This window comes from Choristoneura fumiferana, chromosome 4 (assembly GCF_025370935.1).
Source record: "Choristoneura fumiferana chromosome 4, NRCan_CFum_1, whole genome shotgun sequence".
NCBI classification, from domain to species: Eukaryota; Metazoa; Arthropoda; class Insecta; order Lepidoptera; family Tortricidae; genus Choristoneura; species Choristoneura fumiferana.
This window is the reverse complement of record NC_133475.1, coordinates 14,607,094-14,628,202: the sequence shown is the minus strand read 5'-3', so window position 1 is coordinate 14,628,202 and position 21,109 is coordinate 14,607,094. Positions and strand designations below refer to the sequence as shown.

Below are 21,109 nucleotides of genomic sequence, written 5' to 3'. Positions count from 1 at the left end.
TGTGGTCACATAGATAACATTATGAGTCAAGATACTGGATTTGTGATTTGTTTAGTTGTAAATATCTTCCATAATTTTAAAAATTACTTTTTCTACTTTCTAAAGAAATTGACTGTATTGAATAATGATTAGTAACTTCTTTAAACCAAAAATCTTAATGTATACTATAGACAAAATGACGGCGTTGTGGCGATCTGGACATATATTTCTTCATCAGTGAGTCGTATGTGTTCCATTTAGTTTATAATCTAAGCCTGTTTTAAATAGTTTTTGTTTTTATTTATAATGTATAAACTGTAGATGGTCCATATAATAAGCCGTTTAAATTATAATAAATTTAATTTTCTGTGACAAATTTGAACTAGTTTCACCACGATATCACCTAATAATGTGTGTATATTTTCTAAATTTCTTAATATTTTTAAGCCATTTTTTCAAATAAATAATACATTGAAACAAATTAACTTTTTTACCCATACTAATCTGTCCACAACATTTTTCAAACAATTGCAGATGTTTGTAAGTAAACATGTTTTTTCTGTAATTTAATAGATGGTGTACATGAATACATGCCATGCCATCCTACGTAAGTTCAATCTATTAAACTGTGAAATATCTTGTTGGAAGTAGGTACGATTTTTTGGTAGCGCCAGAGACAATTTTGGTTACGCAGGAGACGCCTAAAGTGTGGGTTAAATAGTTGATTGGCCCAAGCTAATAATAAATTTAATAAGCACTCCAATTTTAAAATTGGAAACAACATTTTTTTACTTTTCCGTATTGTCACGTGTACACATTTTTTGGAAAACACCCAATTATAATTCACTGTGATACTAGAAATATGAATACGATTAAAAATTCGTAGCTGTGATAGATCAAATCTTGAACCGAAAAAGAAAAAGAGGAAAAACATGAATTAATAAAAAAAAACTATCATTCAAACGGTTTTAATCCCTCTCTTATGGTTGCTTTCGCAAGAATGAAAAACAAGGACGAAATATAGGCCTCAACCACGTCGTTAATCCTATCCTATTCAAACACAAAATTATATTAAAAGTAATTTGCAAGTGATGATGGCTGTTCACCCGCGCGGGCCACGTGCGCGCGTCCAGCCTTTTTTCAAAATGGCCCTCGCCGCTTAAGAGTCTAGTGGTTCTAACGTCAGTCAAATCCCATTATTTTAGGGTATAAAGTGTTTTTAGTAATCTGGCGACACTGTAAACTACGCACTGTGTTTTTTTTTGTTAATAAAATTCGGAGCGGTTTTATTTTCATTTGATCACACCAAGTAGTACGTCCATGATTACACCGCACAGGCAGCACAATGTCCAGTCATGCATGGTCCAGTTATGTTCCAGTCTTTCTTGTTAAAACTGTGGCAACAATTTGATGTGTCAATCTATGGGACTGTCATATCAAGTTTAGTCATCTCTGTCAAGTCTGTCATTTTGATCTGTCAGACAGAATCAGAACAAATTGAACAAAAGTTCATAGTAATCGGGTTTTGTGAATGTTTACTTTTAATTTCCCAGCTGCATAAATAATAAATATCTTTGTTGATCCGTGATTACGCGTAAACATTAACTTATCTTTAGATACATTGTGTTACTGTGAGAAAATAGCTTTTTAACGGTGAAAATACCTTTGAATTATGGTCGGAATAGATGCCGACATGAATCGCGATGACGAATGCGACAACATTGGGCTTGGGTGTGCTTTGGAGAACTTTGCGGAAGTCGAGGAAGTGTTGGGCATGATCGATAATGTGAAAAATATCTACAACACTTCTTCTCTGGAAGCTGAATATGATAAACTGTATGGAATCCTGAAGCAATACTATGAGCAGCCGCATTTGCTGGATCCCCATTTAGACAAGATTTTAGCTAAGTTTTTAAGCTTAATCAAGGATAAGGAATCTCCACTTGAACTGAAACATGCCACTTTCAACTACATGTATCAGATTATTAGAGTTAGAGGATATAAAGTGGTGGTGAGGCATCTGCCCCATGAGGTACAGGTTTTTTCATACCTTTGTTTACCAGTGTTTTGTTTTTTTGTTTTTATATAAATAGTATGTAATAAAAGCTCAGTTTGTCTTAATCTTTTTGAATCTGTAGTTATTGTAAAAGTAACAGAAAAACCAATCACAGGTAAAACACTAGTTACTATTTATAAGGGGTCAATTTAATTTATCACAATATTGATTTTTAGAGACTGGTGTATTAAAGATTTAGTGAAAAAGCTAAGGGGTTGGGGGAGGCCTATGTCCAGCAGTGGACATCTTTCGGCTGACATGATGATGATGAGAAATGCCAATGCTAAATGTGTTCAAGGTTTTAATGTATTATTTTCAATCAGGTTTCAGATCTATTAACGGTGCTCGCTCTCCTGGAGGCAGAAGATCCCCAGAACAAGGAGACATGGCGCAGTAGGTTTGTGCTGTTGCTGTGGCTGTCCATTGTGGTCATTATTCCGTTCCACATGAGCCGTTTGGATGGTTTTGCACCTGGACAGCCTGGTAAGTAATACAATATTTTTCATCAAATTTAATTATTTGTACACACTGGGGTTAATGTATTGGAATTTAGATTATCAAACTTTTCCAAAAAAATTGCAGTTGATTTTATGATTGGATAGCTTAAAAAAATACACATCCAATAAACTAAGATAAATTGTGTTATCTGATTTAAAACATATGCAATAATCATTTAAAAAGTTTTCAGTATCACTATTACCTAAAATCACCTTACAAAAGTTTGATTTTCTACATACCGCTTTTGCGCTCAGCATTGTACTGTAATATTATTATTTTTTCGATTAATCATTACTAAATTTGCAGATGCGGGAACATTAAAAAAGTTGACAGTGATGGAAAGAATTTTTAATATTTGCAAAACTTATGCCATGAATAAAGACTCGTCAGCTGAAGCTAGTGCATACCTGGCATCAAAGTTCTTGGTCAGGTAATCAGTTTTACTATACAGGATGATTGTTAATTCATCCTTTTCCTCTAAGAGGTTACGCTAGAGCTAATTACAATAATTTCAGTGTGGTCAACTAAAGGTCTGAGTTGAGTGGCAGAGTTATTAATATTTCGGTTTTTTTAAGTAAAATTACTTCTTTTGACATTGGTAATTGTGAAAACAATACACAACTTAAGGCATTAAAAGCATTTTCTGATAGCTGATGAATAAGCAACTTCTATATGAATAAAAAAAGTCGTCTTAAAATCTCAAAACATCAAAAGTAAGTTATTAAGTAAAGACTTAAATTATTGGCACTTGAGGTATCCCATCTTAGTCATCTAGGTTGGCAACGCATCTGCCATACCCCTGGTGTTGCAGGTGTCTATGGGCGGTGGTGATCTCTCACCATCAGGAGACCCACTTGCTTGTTTGCCATCCAGTTGAATAAAAAAAAAACTGAATAAATAATAAGTCAGGAATTATAACTGCGTTATAAAAATGGCTTTACCTGTTCTTAGTAGGTGGGGCTTAAAAATCGTGTTCTGCGCGTCATCTGAAATTGCATCAGACGCGCAAACAGATCCCTGCTTTGTTTCCGAATTTTAACCAATCAACAAGCACGTCTATTTGCAACCTCAAACATGATTTGTATTAACTCGTTTTGGTTTAAAGTACCTATGGCCACTTTTTGTGTGGAATTTGTTCAGAGTTACGCTTCCTGACTTATTATTTTTTCGTATTTTAGATTACACTTGAATAAATGAGGAATACTAAAAAAAAAAAAACTAGACGTAAAAATTATTGAAATCATTCCCTTGTGTTCAATCTTACATTTCTTTTGAATATTCTATTTTTGCAACTTTGAACTTTCTAACCTACAGGTCTGACGTTAAGGAGCTCTACATGGGCGCGTTCTTCGATTGGGCGTGTGAACTGCATTCTAACCTCCAAGAGGAAGAAACTATTCACTATGGAGTGTTGGCAGCAGTCGCAGCGGTCCTGAAGCACGGCAAAAGAGATGACCTCCTGCCATTCGCGTCAAAGCTGCTAGACTGGGTTACCAAACAGAACTATCAGCAGCACAAAGCCATGCTCGTTAGAAAGTATGGCGTTAAGATTGTGCAGAGAGTTGGTAAGAAGTAGAAACATGAAAGAGCTAAATTGTTATGTTTATTTTATCCAATTTTCATTACTAATTTGGCTATTACTGTTGCTGATTAGTTGTTAGTGGTTCACTGTTGGCTTAGTTAGATAGAGGTGTCTTCAAGAGAATTTGTCTAAAATGTATGTATGGGACCTCAAACTTCGTACTTAGGTTCTCTCACCACTGGGCTATTGCTTGTCTGCGACAGTCGCTATTCTGAGACGTTATAATAATACTTGTCAACTCTCACTAATATGTAAGTCTACATCAGACCATTGTTTTCACAGGCTTGACTTTCTTGCGCCCGCGTGTGGCGTCGTGGCGTTACACTCGCGGGTCTCGCTCCCTCGCGGTGACCCTGGGCGGAGCCGCGGCGGCCGCCGGGGACACGGAGCCCATCGCCTCCCCACCGGAGGACGATGATCATGACATACCGCAGGAGGTATGTGTTTTACAGGAGAAAACAAAGGGAGGTGGTTCTGAAGTCGACGCGTCAGAGAACGCGGAAGTACTCTATGAAGAGGAAGCAAACATCTTTAGTTATGACTTCCTGGTAATTATCTTACGTACGAGAGCTTTTTCTTAGTCAAACCTCAGGTCTCTGCTCTCTCTGACTCTGAGGTCAAGCAAGTCCTTTACTATTGTAAACGATATTTCGTTCGGGAATCGAACCTGGTAGTTTTGAAAATAAAACTTACATTATTTCTATTTGGATATCGATAGGTAATAAGCAATAAATGTTACTATGAAACACGATATCTAGAATGAATAAAATGCATTGTATTTCATATTCTTTAATAATGTAAGTTTTATTTTTCAAAACGTCCGGGTTCGATTCCCGAGCTGAGTAGTTTTTTTTTAAATGTATGAATGCAGTTTTTCTGGTTACTAAAATCGATGACATGGTTCCTAAGAACAAATCTTCGTATGTCTTATAGTTTCAGACTTTCCCATACTGACCGATCTAAAGGTTACACCCTGTATATTATCCTCAGGTCGAAGACGTAGTAGAACTATTACTATGTGCGTTGCGCGACGACGACACAGTCGTGCGATGGTCGGCGGCCAAAGGCGTCGGTCGGATCGGGGCGCGGTTGCCGGCGCTCGCCGCCGCCGAAGTGTGCGAGAGTGTACTGTCGCTGTTCGCTCACAACGAAAGGGAGACTGCGTGGCATGGCGGATGCATGGCGCTAGCTGAGCTAGGTTAGTACTGCTTTACCGGAATATGCAGTGCCTACAGCCAATCACGCAAAATAGGTGTTATAAGTCATCGAGTTGCGGAAAACAGTCCGCTGCTACCGGATTATGCCCACCTTCCATCGTGAGCGGAGGGGGCTCTGTTTAACTTCAATCAGTAGGCTGCATGGAAGTACAGTTGAACAATCTAATTCATGTAACAGAGTAGAACCTTTTATTAATCAATTTCGCTATGATTTTCTTGACAAAAGTATGGGATGTCATCATGACATTAGTAGCACAAAGGCCCAGGTGTGATGTATTGTAATTTTCACAGAATAAAGTACAACTTGGACCGTCGGTCTACGTCATAGTTTTCAAAGTCAAATGAAGGTCATTGCCTATTTCTTATGAACAGCCAGCAATAAAGATATGAATACAGCCAAAGTGTCAAAAATATGTATACAGGACTTTATTGCCTGAATACTAAGGTCGTGTCAAGTAGCCCTCATTATTTCCCTCCAGCTCGTCGCGGCCTGTTGTCTCCGGAACAGTTAAGCTCCGCGGTCAAGGCGGTGGTGATAGCGCTGCGCCGCGACGAGCCCCGCGCCACGGGCGGCGGCGGCGGGCGCGCGGCGCGCGACTCCGCCTGCCACGCCGCTTGGGCCTTCGCGAGGGCCTACGATGCCGCCGCTCTGGCCGAGCACGCGAACACGCTGGCTAACGCGTTGATAGCGACCGCTTGTTTCGATCGAGAGGTATGTGGGAAATACAAAAGGAACATATCAGTCAGTCGTTTATTTACTCAAACATGGTATGTGCAAAGAAGATGGTTTATGTTGTAACGAAAATTGTATTTTCTATCTATTTCTTCTTAATATTTTTTATTAATTATTATTATAAATGCGAAATTTACTGTGTCTGTCTGTTAACTCTCGCGCTTAAACAGCAGAATCGATTTGGATGAAATTTTGAAAAATGGCATAGTTACTGCGGGATAACGATAAAAGAATTCTTGTCAGACGAAGTCGCGGGCAAAGGCTATATATAAAGTACTACACAAAACAAATTCAAGTGAAAGGATACTTTTTTGAACCTGTTTTCTGATGTACTTATGTCATAGTCTACTAACACTCTTTTTCTCACGTTACTGATACGGTGGTATATTTTAAATCTAAGATTAAATTTGGCTTTGTTGTAATTTATTCAAAACATTACGTCTCCTTGCAGACGGGTAAGAAATAGTGTCATATGTCATATGGCAATCCTACCCTTTATTTTCTAGATAAACTGCCGTCGCGCGGGTTCAGCCGCTTATCAAGAGAACGTCGGTCGTCACGGCATGTTTCCCCACGGCATTGACATTCTGACCACCGCCGACTTTCAATCCGTCGGCCCACGCAACAACGCCTATCTAGTGGTCGCGCCGCAAGTCGCAGAGTTTCCAGAATACACCCAACCACTCATAGACAACCTAGTAGACCTCAAAGTGGAACACTGGGACTGCGCGATAAGAGAACTGGCTGCTAAATCTCTAAACAAACTCACTCGAAAGGTTTGTTTTTAACTGGCTGGTTTTAAAAACTAATTTTTGTTTTTTTTTTGGAATGTAAACTGACAGACGTGCCACATTATTCATTTAGTTTTAGCGCTCGCTAGGTTAAGTAGGCTTAGGTTTTGTATTATTTATTCTGCCCGTGTTATGTGCAAATTTAAACAATAAACACTCGTTTTATATAGCAAAATGTGCGAAGTGAGTATTGCATAAGTAATTTTAAAACAAGTTTTAGCACAAAATTATCATAGAGTGGAAATATATTTAGGCATCAATCGCTCATCTTTTATCTTCAGTAGGTATCTACATTGCATTGGTATAATTGTGTAAAAAATATACAATTGTCTCGTGTTGCTTTTTCTGTTAGATTCCGGAGTACGTCGCGACTGTAGTTTTGCCGAAGCTAGTGGAAAAAACTTCGTCGATTGACTTGAATGTCCGTCATGGTTCAATCCTGGCAATTGGGGAGACATATCACGCGTTGTCACAAGCAAAGTTGGCCGATGGTAAGTTAACTCCGCTATATTCTGCCCTCTCGATTATGACAAAAGGCGTTATTATTATTATTAGTCTATTATGTCCAAAAGGCGGTAACTCAAAAAAAATCACTCTTAAGTTTATTTATATCATCTGATGCAGAATTTTAGGTCTGCCGGTACTTACGGCTAGGTTTTCGCTAATTCTATTAGTTCGCTGGCGGGCCGCACGTATGTATATATACAGCGGGCCGCGGTCTGTGCATCCCTGCCCAAAGTGCTAGCTGGCTTGAAAATGAGTTCTGCAAAATATTTTCAGGCAAATCCGCTGTAACCCTCATATCCGAAGACGTGAATGAAAGCATCCGGGAGCTGGTGCCGAGGCTGCGCACTAGACAGCAGTTCCGCGGACTGGGCGGAGAGCTGATGCGCCAAGCGTGCTGCCATTGCATAGCGCAACTCTCACTGGCTGGCGCACCTTATAACTCAGCTGAAACTATTGGTGAGATGACAAAGAAATAGTTACCTACACATGTGATGAATAAAACTTTCCCCGTGGTATTTTCTCGGAAACGATCGCATTTCACGTGACTTGTCCTTTGTCAGCCTCAGTACCCATTAAGACAGCGTAGGGGAAGGTCGGATCAAGAGATTAATAAACGATATAAAGTGGTGGTGAATCACCTAAGTTAATATTTTTATTCGATTATTGTTTACACTACGTTCTCTAAAAAATATACCTCGTTGAGTTTCTTGCCGGATTCTTCTCAACAGAGGTTTTTCCGAACCGGTGGTAGATTTTTTTTGACATTCATAAGTGCTTGTTATAGCCTAAATTGCATTACTTTGACTTATTTAACCTTTTAATCGCCAATACGTTTTCATTCGTACATGCCCGTGTCGCCACTTTCACCGAAACTATAATGACATTTAGGCGCTGTTTCACCATCCATTGAGTGTTAACTGACGGTTAGATGTGATGCCGTCTCTATTTGTTTTGTTCGAATAGGCGGAGACGACATCACATTTAACCGTCAGTTAACACTAATCAATGGATGGTGAAACAGCCCCTTAGTCTTAAATATAAGACTGCGGCCATAGGCGATAAATAAAGTACTATTATTATTTAACATTGTCACAGTAATTCATAGACACGTCGGCAGAGGTAGTATTGCTTTCCGGATTTTCACGATTGGAACGAATTGACTACATCTGTAGCTATTGTATTGTATTGTAACTATTTATTGTACATAAACCATATGAAAATTACAATTAAGTAGAATAATAAATAAATAAATAAATAAATTTCACGGGACAATTCACACCAAATGACCTAGTCCCAAAGTAAGCTTAGCAAAGCTTGTGTTATGGGTACTAAGCAACGGATAAATATAATTATATAGATAGATACATACTTAAATACATAGTAAACACCCAAGACCCGAGAACAAACATTCGTATTTTTCATACAAATATCTGCCCCGACACGGGAATCGAACCCGGGACCTCAAGCTTCGTAGTCAGGTTCTCTACTAGGCCATCTGGTCGTCAGAATATGAATATGAATTATGTAAATTATAACCCTTTAAGTTTTTGTTGTACAGATGAATGGCTAAACCTAATCGAGGAGTGCCTCTCTCATGAGGTTCAAATCATCCGTGAAAAGGCGATCTACGCGTTTCCGCTGGTCTTCCATCAATACCTGCGTGTTGACGATTTTGTCTATGGTGACATGACAGCCAAGCAGAAGCGACTGGAACTGATGGAGAGATGCTGCAAACAGCTGACCAATACTGGGGTCAATGGACTCGTGCTACGCATGGGATATGCCAGGGCTGTTGGTGAGTTAATTAATGATGATTGGTTAATTTTCTAAAAAGATCTCCATCCTAAAGTGTTCTATTTTTTTTGTCTTTTACGTCTAGTTAAAATAAAATGAAAGTTTTACAATTGATGGTCGTCCTTTTAATTTTATTTACCGTGGAGAGATTTGAGTCTTATGAATCGTAGGGTGTGCTTTTTTGTATTTTAGTCTGTTCAATCCCCAGATATGGCAAGTGTGTTTTCAAAATTCTATGAATGCAGTATTATTTCTTTGTAAAAATAGTGAAATGTTTCCACTCAGTAAATTTTAATATATTCAAGTTTTAGACTACTTTTCTTGCGTTAAAATTTTCTGTCCTCAAGTCGCAATTTATTAATCTAATATTAAGAGGACGAAATATGTCATGGGAGCTAAAAGGTCGATTCGCACCGAAAGACCAAAACAACAGAGACATCGATGAACGGAAAAATGAATTATAACATTTATATTCCTTTTAATAATAGTTCTGTGAACATTAGTATGCATTTTGCTGACACCGTGTTCTAACTCTAACCACTGTTTGTAGGATCGCTGCCAAAGTTCGTGCTCTCTGAATACTTGCCTACTGTCATTGAATCTCTGATCTCATGCACTAAAGTTACGGAAACCACTCAAAAATGGGCCGAGGCCCGCCGCGACGCTGTAGTGGGTTTGACTGAGGTTTGCCAAACGACAGGCATAGTCGGTGGCGTGGAGAAATTTGTACCGGAGATTATTGAGGCGTTGTTGCACTGCTTGTCCGAGTATACTATTGACATGAGGGGAGACATCGGGGCGTGGGTACGGGAAGCTAGTATGACTGGTAAGTAGATAAAAGATATTGTATAAGTCTGTTTGGCATAGAATTTGCCACTTCGGCTGATAATGTACAGTGCAATACATACGCAAAATACTAACTGCACGCATATTGTGCAATTAGTCAAAATGTACATACGCAAAATCTACATCATGACAAATTACGCAGATTGTAAAAACAATTAAATGTTCATATGATAATTGTACAATATGCAAAATGTACTACACGTGATAGTGGCAAAATGTGCAAAGTTAGAATAATAAACACGCAAATTTAACATTACGGAAAAATAACAATAGGTACGCAAAATGTACATAATTTGTAGAGTCTGGCAAACGAAAGTTGAACATTATGTGTGTCAAACTTACAATACTTTCTTTATGCGTCAGGGTTTTGGTAAACCACCCTACTTACTGTACACTTGTACTTGTAAATTTTACGTTTTGTACGTTTGACAATTGAGAATTTGGCTCTTGTAACATTTTGCGGATTATAAATTGAACAATTCGCGAACACATGTATTTTTCTTTTTTCTTTTTACACATTTTGCGTTAACGTGCTTTCAGCGTAAGTACATTTTGCGTACTGTAGGTTTGTCATGATGTAGATTTTGTGTATGTCCATTTTAACTATTTGTACATTATGCGTGCAGTTAGCATTTTGTGTATTGTACATTATCAGCCGAAGCGGAATTTGCGAGTTATTGACTAATTGATGTTTTTATGTTTTGCTTAGTACTTTTAAGGAGTTTTTAGGTAAATTATTGGTGAAAAGCATTGTCTAGCTAAGAAATTGACTCTTTAACCGTCCATGTTTTAGCAATAAGAGGCACAGTGCAATAGCAACCCGTACTTTGATAATAATGGGCTAATACTCTTAAAAACGTTACGCCAAAGTTTAACTGTCTATTATCTCCATGCTTTGTTTAATTGACAAAAGAAAAAATACGCGTCAACATTGTCTGATAATGTAACTGACGGATTAAACATATAATATCCATCGACATCTATGTACAGACTGCATGTTTCTTACATCAAAACGGGGCACAATTTTTTTTCACACTATAGTTTGTTGGCGTCCGTTACAGGGGTTCTTCCCAATAATTATTATCACTATAATGTTCTCCATGCTTGTTTTTTCTTAGGTCTTCTTTCAATATGCCGTCAATGCGCCATTGAAGCGCCTCACCTGAACTCCTCGGACGTAATTCGTAGCATAATGTGCGGGGTCGCTCAGCAGGCTGTCGAGAAGATTGATCGCACGCGCGCCCACGCCGGACGGATATTCACTTCGTTCATTTATAAGTAAGTCATTTGTTTTGATTTTGTTTTTCCCGAAACATTCGGTTGACTCGAAACATACCTACCTTTTTTTATAATGAAGCCATTTTTTATCTGACCGTGTATTAATTACGTGTCTAAATTTATATTATAAATTCGAATGTTAGTGTGTTTGCTTGCTAAGACTTCTTTTGCCTAAAGACAGGCCCTATAAGCTGCGAAATTATAAACTAAGCATACCACTTTAGTTAGGATTCCCTTTTCAAATCGAAAGTTAAGAATTACTGTTTTTTTTTATTGGCTCAACGAAATCTACGATTTTTTTAAAGAAAAAGATTTTCTGATCGCTAGACGGGATTACTTCCCGCACCTCCTACGCACCACTGTGGTGTACACTGTGTGTACACGCTGTGGTTACGCGCCAGAGGTGTCTATCTAGATTATCGGGAAATCAGACCAACCAAGCGTTTTTAATCAATAAACCAATTTTAATCTCATTAGGCTAACCATTTTTTTCCTTTTAGAAAAATCTTTGAAAGTTAGGTGTGAAATTATATGTATATTTATATTACTTTGCAGTGACCCCCAAATCTCGAACATTCCACACCATGACGCATTGACCCGTATCTTTCCCTCCGAAGAAGTGGAATTGAAGCCTCATTCAAAAGATGAAGACGACGACGTAGCACCAACCAGCGAGAACACAAACGTGGTGCTTTGGCTGTTCCCGGGGCACACGATGCCGCGATTTGTGCAGCTATTAACCTACCCAGCTTATAGGTACAATGTGATCAAAGGGTTGGTCGTGAGTGCAGGAGAGTTGACAGAGAGCTTGGTAAGTTGATGTCTCATGTATACACGTAAATAATGCTAATATTGAGCAAATACTATCTACTCTATCATGTGCCTTGCCCAGCGGTATCGTATCACGACGAGGAGTGCTCGTCACTGTCCCAATAGTTGGCATCGTTAATTTTGTCATGAGCAATAGAGGTGACAGAAGGGTGTCATCTATTAGGCATTAGCGTGTCGAGTACTCGGACGTTTATTTTAATTCCTGTGTTTAAAATATTCTCGTTAATAGAAAAAAAAATAACTGGTGTTATAAAAAAAAGATAATCCACGTAAACAGTTTTTTTTAGCTTAAACATTCAAATACGCAGTACATTTATAATATTATAGGTTTTTTGTTTAGCCTTGTGTTTTTGTTTGTTGCCACGGAACCTTTTCAGTGGAAAGTCATTACGATTTTCCTTGTTAATTAATGCGATGTCACTATGACGTTTATTGTGAAATGGTTCCATGGTAGCTCATGAATTAAAGTCCTTGACCGTACCACTGAAGTATGGCACGCTATACTATATCGATCGCATGAATATAGTAAGTTTTCAAGTTTTGAACGTGTTAACGTGTACTCGCATACCTGAGCTAAGCATGTTTATAATTGGTAACTTAATTTCGTTTAAGATAGCATTTTTCTGCGACTCCGCTGATCTGATTTGGTTCCGTGGCCACTCTCAATAAATAAAAAATAAATAAAATCTGCTTACCCTGCTCCAATAATAACCCATATGGCTGGCATCATTCTGGCATATCACTCTCAGGCAATACGTACATTGAGCGCATTTGACACACACTTTTTAATTTTTCGTTAAGTTTTTTCGATTTATTTTACAAATAATGGCGGTACCTGCACATAATGATATCGTGAACGGGTTTGCAATGGGCTGAGCTGTGTTTCCAATCTTTAATCATAACAATGTTACTTTTACTTTTGGATGTTTAATGGTTTATGGAGGGTTATGAGATGCATTACAGTATTATAATTTTTGAACTTGTTAATAATTCACTGCAATAATAGCCAAATCAAATCCTGGCCTGACTTGATAAGGTTTAATTGTTCGAAAATGGTTAAACTGAGCAAGTGTTGCCATACATTCTTCCGGAACATAACTTTGTTTGCGAACTACCTTCCGCTGGCGTTCGTGTCGTCACAGCCTAGTGTGTATATTATGTGTTTAGTTTTAATGGGTCCCACTGAAAAAGAGCGTTGTGGCTTGCCGCAACATTATGCTGAGTGGGTCCCAATTTATACTATTCGATGTTTTTTTAATTATTATTTCATCCTTACGTGTTTTTTCTGTGTATTGAATATGTGTAATAAGTACTAGCTAAGCTAGCATCTAAGCTGTGAAGGGTAATGTCATTAAGTGTCTTAATTATTTTGTTACAGGTTAAACATACTACGCAATCGCTATACGCGTATCTAAATACCTTGCACAACGATAAAGAAATGTTGAAAGCAATTTGCGACACAATTATCCAAGTTTTTGCGGACAACATACAAGTGAAACGTATCACGTCGGCCATATTTAATTTTCTGGACAGACTGCTAAGCTCAGGTAAATAAGAGGTTTTTTTATGAGAGGGCCATAACGAAGAAACAATCAAAATTGAAATCGAAGAAGAGAGATATAGTGTTGAAGTTTATTTTGTATCACATTCGATCATAGCTATTTCTTCTCAGATCCGTATAATATCTAATTGATGTCAGTTACAAAAGTCTTTGACTGTAATGGCTTTATCAATTTTTGGCGACTCGTAGCGCCATCTAGTGAGCAAATATAAAAAATCCAAGATCCTGCATCGCGCTATTTTTTTTTTACTCTGACGAATAGATAGGAATTCTGACGATCTTTATTCGGATTTCGGTGCCCAGACATTACATCTGTCTGAAGAGAGAGATCTCTATTGTAGACTCTCCACCAAATCAAAACTAATTTGTGATCTTAAATAATATGTATTTGAGCACATGTTTTGTCTTTAAAGGTGCTGTTTCGCCAATATTAGAGGACCCTGAATCTACATTTGCTTCTGACATTCTTAAATATCTGCAGTTGGAACTGCGAGGCGCGAAGAACATCTATAAACTGTTAGATTCTATCAACGTGCTTTGTCAACTGATCCAAGTAAGCGCCACGTTTTGTATTCCTTTGATCTGTAATATTTGTATTAAGCATGAAGTTTTACCCCCTTATTCATAAACGACAATCAAACCTATTTTAGTTAAAATGCCGCTAAAATTCGTTTGTCCTTATCTGTGACTTCGACATTTGTATTTGTTAGAAAGGGACAAAGCATTTGTTAGTTAACATAGGCTTGTAAAGTTTTATGAATAAGGGGGTTAGTGTTTAGTCGAGTGGCGACCACGAACCGACGACGAAGCATTGGCAAACCCTCAGGTGGACTGACGGCATCGTGAGTGTTGCGGACAGCCGGTCGATGCAAGTGGCGAGTTTTCGTTCATTGTGGGGTTCTAAGGGGAGGCTTTTGTTCAGCAGTGGACATCTTCCAGCTGATGAAGATGATGAGCATGAATGAAGTTAATTACTATTACTGACTGACTCCAGTCTACCTGTTCCCTGTTTTTTTACATCAAATACCAGCTATTTTCGTACTTTGCGCCTTTATTCCTATTCATTCAATATAAGTATTTAGCTGCGACCGCAATGGGGGGTAGGGCAGGCAACCTTTCTATAATAATCATTTGCGCATCATCATCATCATCATTCCCAGCCTATATACGTCCCACTGCTGGGCACAGGCCTCCTCTCAGAACAAGAGGGCTTGGGCCATAGTTCCCACGCGGGCCCAGTGCGGATAATAATCATTTACCTTCCTACAAATACAAATCCCCATTTCACTAAAAAAAGCGCTCCACTTCAACTTGACATTAACGAGACCGAATTTGAAGCAAGTGAATAATTTTTAACAGGTTCCCTGTCCCATGAATCACATACGATTCATGGGCACAGTCAGTCCTTTTCTTTGTCTGAAAAGTTTGAGTCGAATTGCTAAATTACGGATCCAATTTCCAATATCAGAAGTACCTAAGCATTGCACTTACGACAGTGAAAGTGCATTGTAACCTGTAAATATAGTACTAAGCCTTTTTGCTTGTGACTTACTTTACTATCCTTTTTCTTAGGTCGGAGGCACAGTATGCAGTAGATCCCTGGGCCAGTTGGTGATCTATTTATGTTACGCCGACCGCTACGTGAGACGTTGCGCCGCGGCTAGACTGTACGAAGCGCTCACTTTGTATGGAGACGAGTGTTCCGTGCCGGATGAAAATATTGAACAGGTCAGTCTCCTCCTAGTTTGATTTGTTTGACTACTGGGCGGCTGGGTGTTGGTTACTTCATTTCTTTGCATTGGAGGAACAACCTTAACCATTTTTCAACGCCCAATACTCATGTGGCACATTTAAGTAGAACTTGACTGATTTTAATGACGCGTGCTATTGATGCATTTGGTTTGCTATTCTATTACTAATAAATTCGTTTGTTAAATGTGGTTCAGATATTTTACACATTTTTACAATATTTGATGGGATATGTGTCCTATACTAAAAGCGTTTAAAATGTTTTTTTTTTGTCTAGGTGATGTCAATTCTCGCTGAAACCGATTGGGAAAAGGATGTTTCCGAACTGAGGCCGATAAGAAATGAACTCTGCGATCTAATGGGCATCAGACGACCAGTCATGAAGCAAAAAACATAAATTGTTCGCTAATATTACTAATTTTATGGCTTCTTATAATGTTTTGCTAAGCAAGAGTGAGATTTTTGGTCGACCCAAAGCGGTGCTTTCGGCGCAGCTTAGTGCCTTTAATCATGAGAATAATTGAATAATTTTATTTATTCTGCGCACATTATTGTATTCATACTTACTTGAATTTGTATTTTGTCTGACGGTAAGCTGCTATGAAATGTTTCGTGAAACGAAATGCGATCGGTAACCGTTTTGTTTATTTTTTAGTTGAGTTAAAGTAAAATGATTCATAATATTATTATATGCGATATAATAATTATTGAAACTGATTGATCTGTCTTACATGTTCCACGACAGTGGTTTACCCTAGTATGGCTAATAAATGAAATCTCTTAATTTTAAATATTTGATCTCTATGTCGGGAAAATAATTGACTCATGTAACACAAACTATACAATATATCTTATTTATTTAACATAATTATTTTGTTTGAACTTGACATAACAATACTTATAGCTAATAAGGTTATTGCACTTTTCAGTTGTTTTGCCACTTTTTTCGAAGTTCTTGAATCCAATCCAAGCGACAAAGATTATTTGTCTGGTGTGCAACTAGAACTTAACAGTTTCAACTCTTTAACCGCAGAGGTGTCTTAACGGGTTCACAGTCCGATGAGGCATAATGTGCCTCATGTAATGACGTATCTTCATACGAAACTACGAGCGATTAATGTCATTATTACTATGGGGACGTGTCGAAATAAGGCTGACATATTGCTTCGGGACTGTAAACCTGTTAAGTAGCGGGCAAATCTGGTACATAATGCGTAACCATGACCGTCAAGAGATTACTTTATATAAATTGGTTTATCCAAGTACTTGTAATTGACCGGGATCCTGTGGCGCCTCCGCTATCAGATTCGACCAAAAGGTGCTGTAATTCTTCAACACGGTGCCACTGTAAAAAAAAGTTTACAGAAAGTATTCGCAATTTAATAGACTAGGTACAGTTCAACTGGAACGTAATATCGCTAGGGATTCGTCGGGTTTCTTCGTTTTCCTGAATATTCATATGAAAAAGAAAAAGATAATCGATCATCTTTTTCGTGTTCCGAACGACATTAGCAAACTAGTTTAATACAACCACGCATGGAGTTGCAGGAAAACGTGCAATTACATCACTTAACATGAATCTTGTTGTCTTTAACTGCATGGTGGAAGCTACTTATCATTTAAATTTTATTTGTCAAACAATATACAATAAGTGAAAAATTACAAAATTAAAATTAAATCAAACAATAAAACAAGAAAGATCAACTTAAAATGAAATTACCAACATATTAAAAAAATATATATTTGTTTTGTAGCAATTTTTACCATATTGTAAAGAGAACAAGGTAATTTTTTTGTGTAGATGTGTTCATGTAGAAAAAGGGTTAACATCCCGCTTACTCGAAAAACAACACTAACAAACTGGACTAACTGGTACTTCAACAAGAGACATTCGACATGACCCATAAATTATTCTTCTACCGTCAATAAAACATGGACAACGTCGATATTTCGAAACATGTCAATAAAGTAGGACCGCAAAGGTCAAAACGAACGGAAGTTTCTTAACGATGAACTATTTAAGTTTTCAAACGGATTTTATCTTAAGGTCACTGAGTTAACTCGTTAAGGCGCTCGCTGCGGCTTATATGTTACGCAAACGTTAAATGCGTTGAAGTGAAAGGAGATTATTGGTATGTGTTAGTACACTTAGTTAGTACGAATAATGTATGACAAGGGGCAATAGCCTGAGAGCTGTGTCTAAATTCATTTAGGACCGGCATTTAATGATTCCTAAAGGATCGATAAAGTTATATTCTTTGCTATTCAAATAAGGCGTAGAACCCATATGTGATTCACCGGTCTGGATCCCTCCCGACCTCCAGGTTGACATGTGATACCCTGGTCTGTGAAGGTGTTAACAAATGAAAAATACTTTTGTCATTCAACTACAAGAGGAATACAGATGATTCTGGAAAAGTGATGGGGTGAATCCTAATCAGCTTTACACTTCTGTGATCTTGTTATCTTATCGTAGAGTTTAATGTTATCTGGAATTGATTATAGCCTTCCATAGTAGTACCTAATTGGTGATATTTTGATTAAAAACAAATGTGAATGTAATATAACTGATAACGCCAGCGTTGTAAACTTACGTGAAATACACTCGCCCCTGGGAGTCCGATGGTGCTCTCCAGACGAGTGTCGCCCTGGCCTTCTCCCTCGGGTCAGCGTGCGTGACGGACGAACATTCGGGGTGGATGGTCGTGTTTGGAGCCTGTTCCCACGAGCCCAGCCACTGGTCGGTCTCGACTGATCGCGCTTGGATAAAGAACCCTTTGAACGGCTCTGCCCCGTCTATTGTCACTGGAAATAGATTTTTGCATTGTTATGATTCAAGGGTTTTAAAGCAGCTGACCATATTGTTATAGGTTAGTTGCTATGTGAGTGCAAAAACTGGTTTGACAGTTATTCGGGAGGTATAGGTTGATTCACGAGAGCTGGCACGAATTAATGAGTGAGTGAATTGTAAGATAATATATATCTGTCTCTATTCTAACAAGAAGGTTGCAACTCGGCGTTGTCGCTGGCACCGAAAGCTCTGCCACGCCTTTGTATCTTTCGCTCATGTTTTTGGCTCATAGAGATCAAATAAGAACGTAATACTTAAGTTTAGATAAAATAAACACAGTACCTAGGTACTTTAGTTATTCAAGAAAAGCAAAATAAATAATAGCTGAAAGGGTTATAATCTCAGTAATTCTGAGCAGCACCAGCACCGTTCACCTACCTAAGACAGTTCAGTACCAGTACCATGAGTTTACAGGGACCATACTCGATAGCGACGGCGTAAATTATTTGTATGGAGAATTGTACAGCGCCCCTACAAATAATTTACGCCGTCGCTATCGAGTACGGTCACTGTAAACTCATGGTAGTGGTACAGGTTTTTGTTACAAAATACGAATCTCACACGCATCGCAAACCTAGGTATATAACGTTCCAAAATGCCTACAAAAACATTAATCACACGTAAGAAACACTATTATTTATTTTTAACACGTTTGCCACTCCAGTTTGTCTGGAGGTGCAAACCGGTCAGCCGGCTTGCCATAAGTTGTCTGACCTACAATACAAAACGTAGATTGCGTAATCCACCGGCATCGGTTAATACGATACGCTTACTACACGAGTAATATGAAAGATTTTATCAATGAATTTGCGTTTATGCCTGTTTATGATCGCTGTGCTTACTGCGGTAGAAAGACATATATTTCTCCGTAACAACAACTACAGCATAACAATAAAGGTTTAGGTAGGTATTTATAGCGTTTGTTTGGCGTCCCGGAAAATATAGCAGAATTTTTGGTTTATTGACATAAAGGGAAACCGACAATTAGAGAACTTTATACACGGGTCGCCCGTTGAACCCTTTTCTGATCCCTTTTTATAGTTTTAAATATATATTGTTCGGAATAGACTAGAAAAATATGAATTAAACAAAAAAATATGAAGAAATAGCCAGAAAAATGTCCCTACACGTCACGGGCCCCCACTCCCGAACTTTTACGCGTTTCGTCTTTGTCTTTTTTGTTTCAGTTTATTTTGATTGATTTTTAGTTTTATATGAATTAAAAAATAATAATAAAAAGATGTAGAAGCGTCTTTGTTTGTGGCTGACTGGTTTACACCTGATTGCCTTAGACGAAGATTTTACTTTATGCACTAGAAGCATAAAAAGTCATTTTATGTCGCCTAGACACAGCATAAACACGAACTTTACGAGCATGACAAGTGAAAATTATATTGTTTAGGACACTATCCTATTGGAACAATATCCTATCTATAAAATATGTTTTTATAAATTTTGCAAGTATAATATGTAACTGTGACAGTTTTCTTTCTTATAAAAAAATATTTGTATTAAAAATAAAAGCTTTAAGAGTTGGTTCAAGTACCTTGCTATGCAGATAAATTGCCATACATAATTTGCAAGAACCATCAATAATGTTGCAATGCTGCTTTACTTATTTTGTTGTTTTGCAATGCAATTCGCAATCGTGATGTAGAAGCGTTTTTTTGTTGACTGGTTTACACTGATTGCCTTAGACGAAGTGGGTCTTTATGACTGAAGTAAGAGGTCACCACCGCCCATAAACACGAACTTTACGAGCATGACAAGTGAAAATATTTGTTTAACACACCTATGAACAACCTATCTATAAAATATGTTTTTATAAATTGCAAGTAATTTCACTGGACAGTCTTACTCTCCACGCCGAAACACAACAATGCAAGCACTGCTGCTTCACGGCAGGATTAGCGAGCAAGATGGTGGTAGCAATCCGGGCGGACCTTGCACAAGGTCCTACCACCTGCAAAACCTGTATGTTACCGATAAAAATATTTTTGGCATTGAGATGAGTCCGCGAAATTAGTTTTGGTTGAGTTGAGTACTTACTACTTTTACTCCTCAATGTTACTCAAGACAACGTCAAATAACCAGATAGATACCTACTTAGCACATAGCACAGACCAGACTACCTATTCTGTGCTAGATAAGTAGATATACTTAACTTATTTTTGTCTAGATGTGCCCGACATTTTTCAATCGTTTTTATCTTTTTCGCATAGGTCAGGTTGCTTTATGCCGAACCTTTTAAATCAGCGGTTCATAAACTATCTTGGTAACGAAACCCTCTTTGAAAAATAAATATTAGCTGGAACCCTAAAATAATCAAAACTTGTCAAAAATGTTCATTGAATGATTGGGTGGTGATTATAGTAGGTATTTCTGCGGAGCCCCTGCAGAAACTTATAGGGGATCCCCAAGGATTCGCGAAGCAGATTTAGAGAATGACTGTTTTAACCCCTTAGTGAAGCTTTTGGGCGTTTTACAAAAAATATCAGATAGTAAGTAATGCTTACCTGTAATCAGGGTGTTAGGTCCATAATTAGTCGCAGAAGCAATAACTCGATAAGGCAGCGTGGACAAGGGCTGCGTCCTATGCTGCCCGTGGTTTGGCTGATTAGGGCGATCCTTCACACACGCGTCTATGGGTGCCCCGTCGGGAAAACTCTCCACACCCCAACACAATAACATAACAGTTAAAAATCTCGACCACATGTTAATCAACTCTTGTATACAAGGTACTAGTTTAAGGTCCGAATAGCAACTGTGCGCGCGCGGCGCTCGCCGTCTCTTTTGTAAGCGCGGGAGTTCGAAAGGATCTAGATTTTTGAACGAG

The 21,109-nt window shown here is 38.1% G+C and overlaps 3 protein-coding genes across 4 annotated transcripts in view; 1 reads left to right on the top strand and 2 right to left on the bottom strand.

Annotated features, from left to right (window-relative positions):
- Nucleotides 1–1,436: 1,436 nt before the first annotated feature.
- Nucleotides 1,437–16,290, top strand: Tbcd (tubulin folding cofactor D). The gene is made up of 18 exons (XM_074087047.1): nt 1,437–2,011; nt 2,359–2,518; nt 2,840–2,963; nt 3,848–4,098; nt 4,398–4,552; nt 5,106–5,313; nt 5,812–6,044; nt 6,572–6,841; nt 7,209–7,347; nt 7,637–7,819; nt 8,922–9,158; nt 9,708–9,983; nt 11,122–11,281; nt 11,837–12,092; nt 13,491–13,659; nt 14,087–14,226; nt 15,246–15,401; nt 15,700–16,290. The coding sequence occupies exons 1-18, from the start codon at nt 1,652–1,654 to the stop codon at nt 15,817–15,819; spliced, it is 3,597 nt and encodes a 1,198-aa protein (XP_073943148.1). The 5' UTR covers nt 1,437–1,651; the 3' UTR covers nt 15,820–16,290.
- The window catches only part of LOC141427523 (uncharacterized), a 131,746-nt gene continuing 126,721 nt past the window's right edge, over nt 16,085–21,109 (bottom strand). For both annotated transcript variants that reach the window (XM_074087045.1, XM_074087044.1), the window contains exon 3: nt 16,085–16,176. In XM_074087045.1, coding sequence (XP_073943146.1) covers nt 16,098–16,176 — 79 coding nt within the window. In that variant the 3' untranslated portion in view covers nt 16,085–16,097. The remainder of the gene's footprint in view (nt 16,177–21,109) is intronic.
- Nucleotides 16,261–21,038, bottom strand: LOC141427540 (putative defense protein 3). Its single transcript, XM_074087076.1, has 3 exons — nt 20,790–21,038; nt 18,017–18,227; nt 16,261–16,767 (listed from the first exon to the last, which is right to left on the bottom strand). The coding sequence occupies exons 1-3, from the start codon at nt 20,986–20,988 to the stop codon at nt 16,677–16,679; spliced, it is 501 nt and encodes a 166-aa protein (XP_073943177.1). The 5' UTR covers nt 20,989–21,038; the 3' UTR covers nt 16,261–16,676.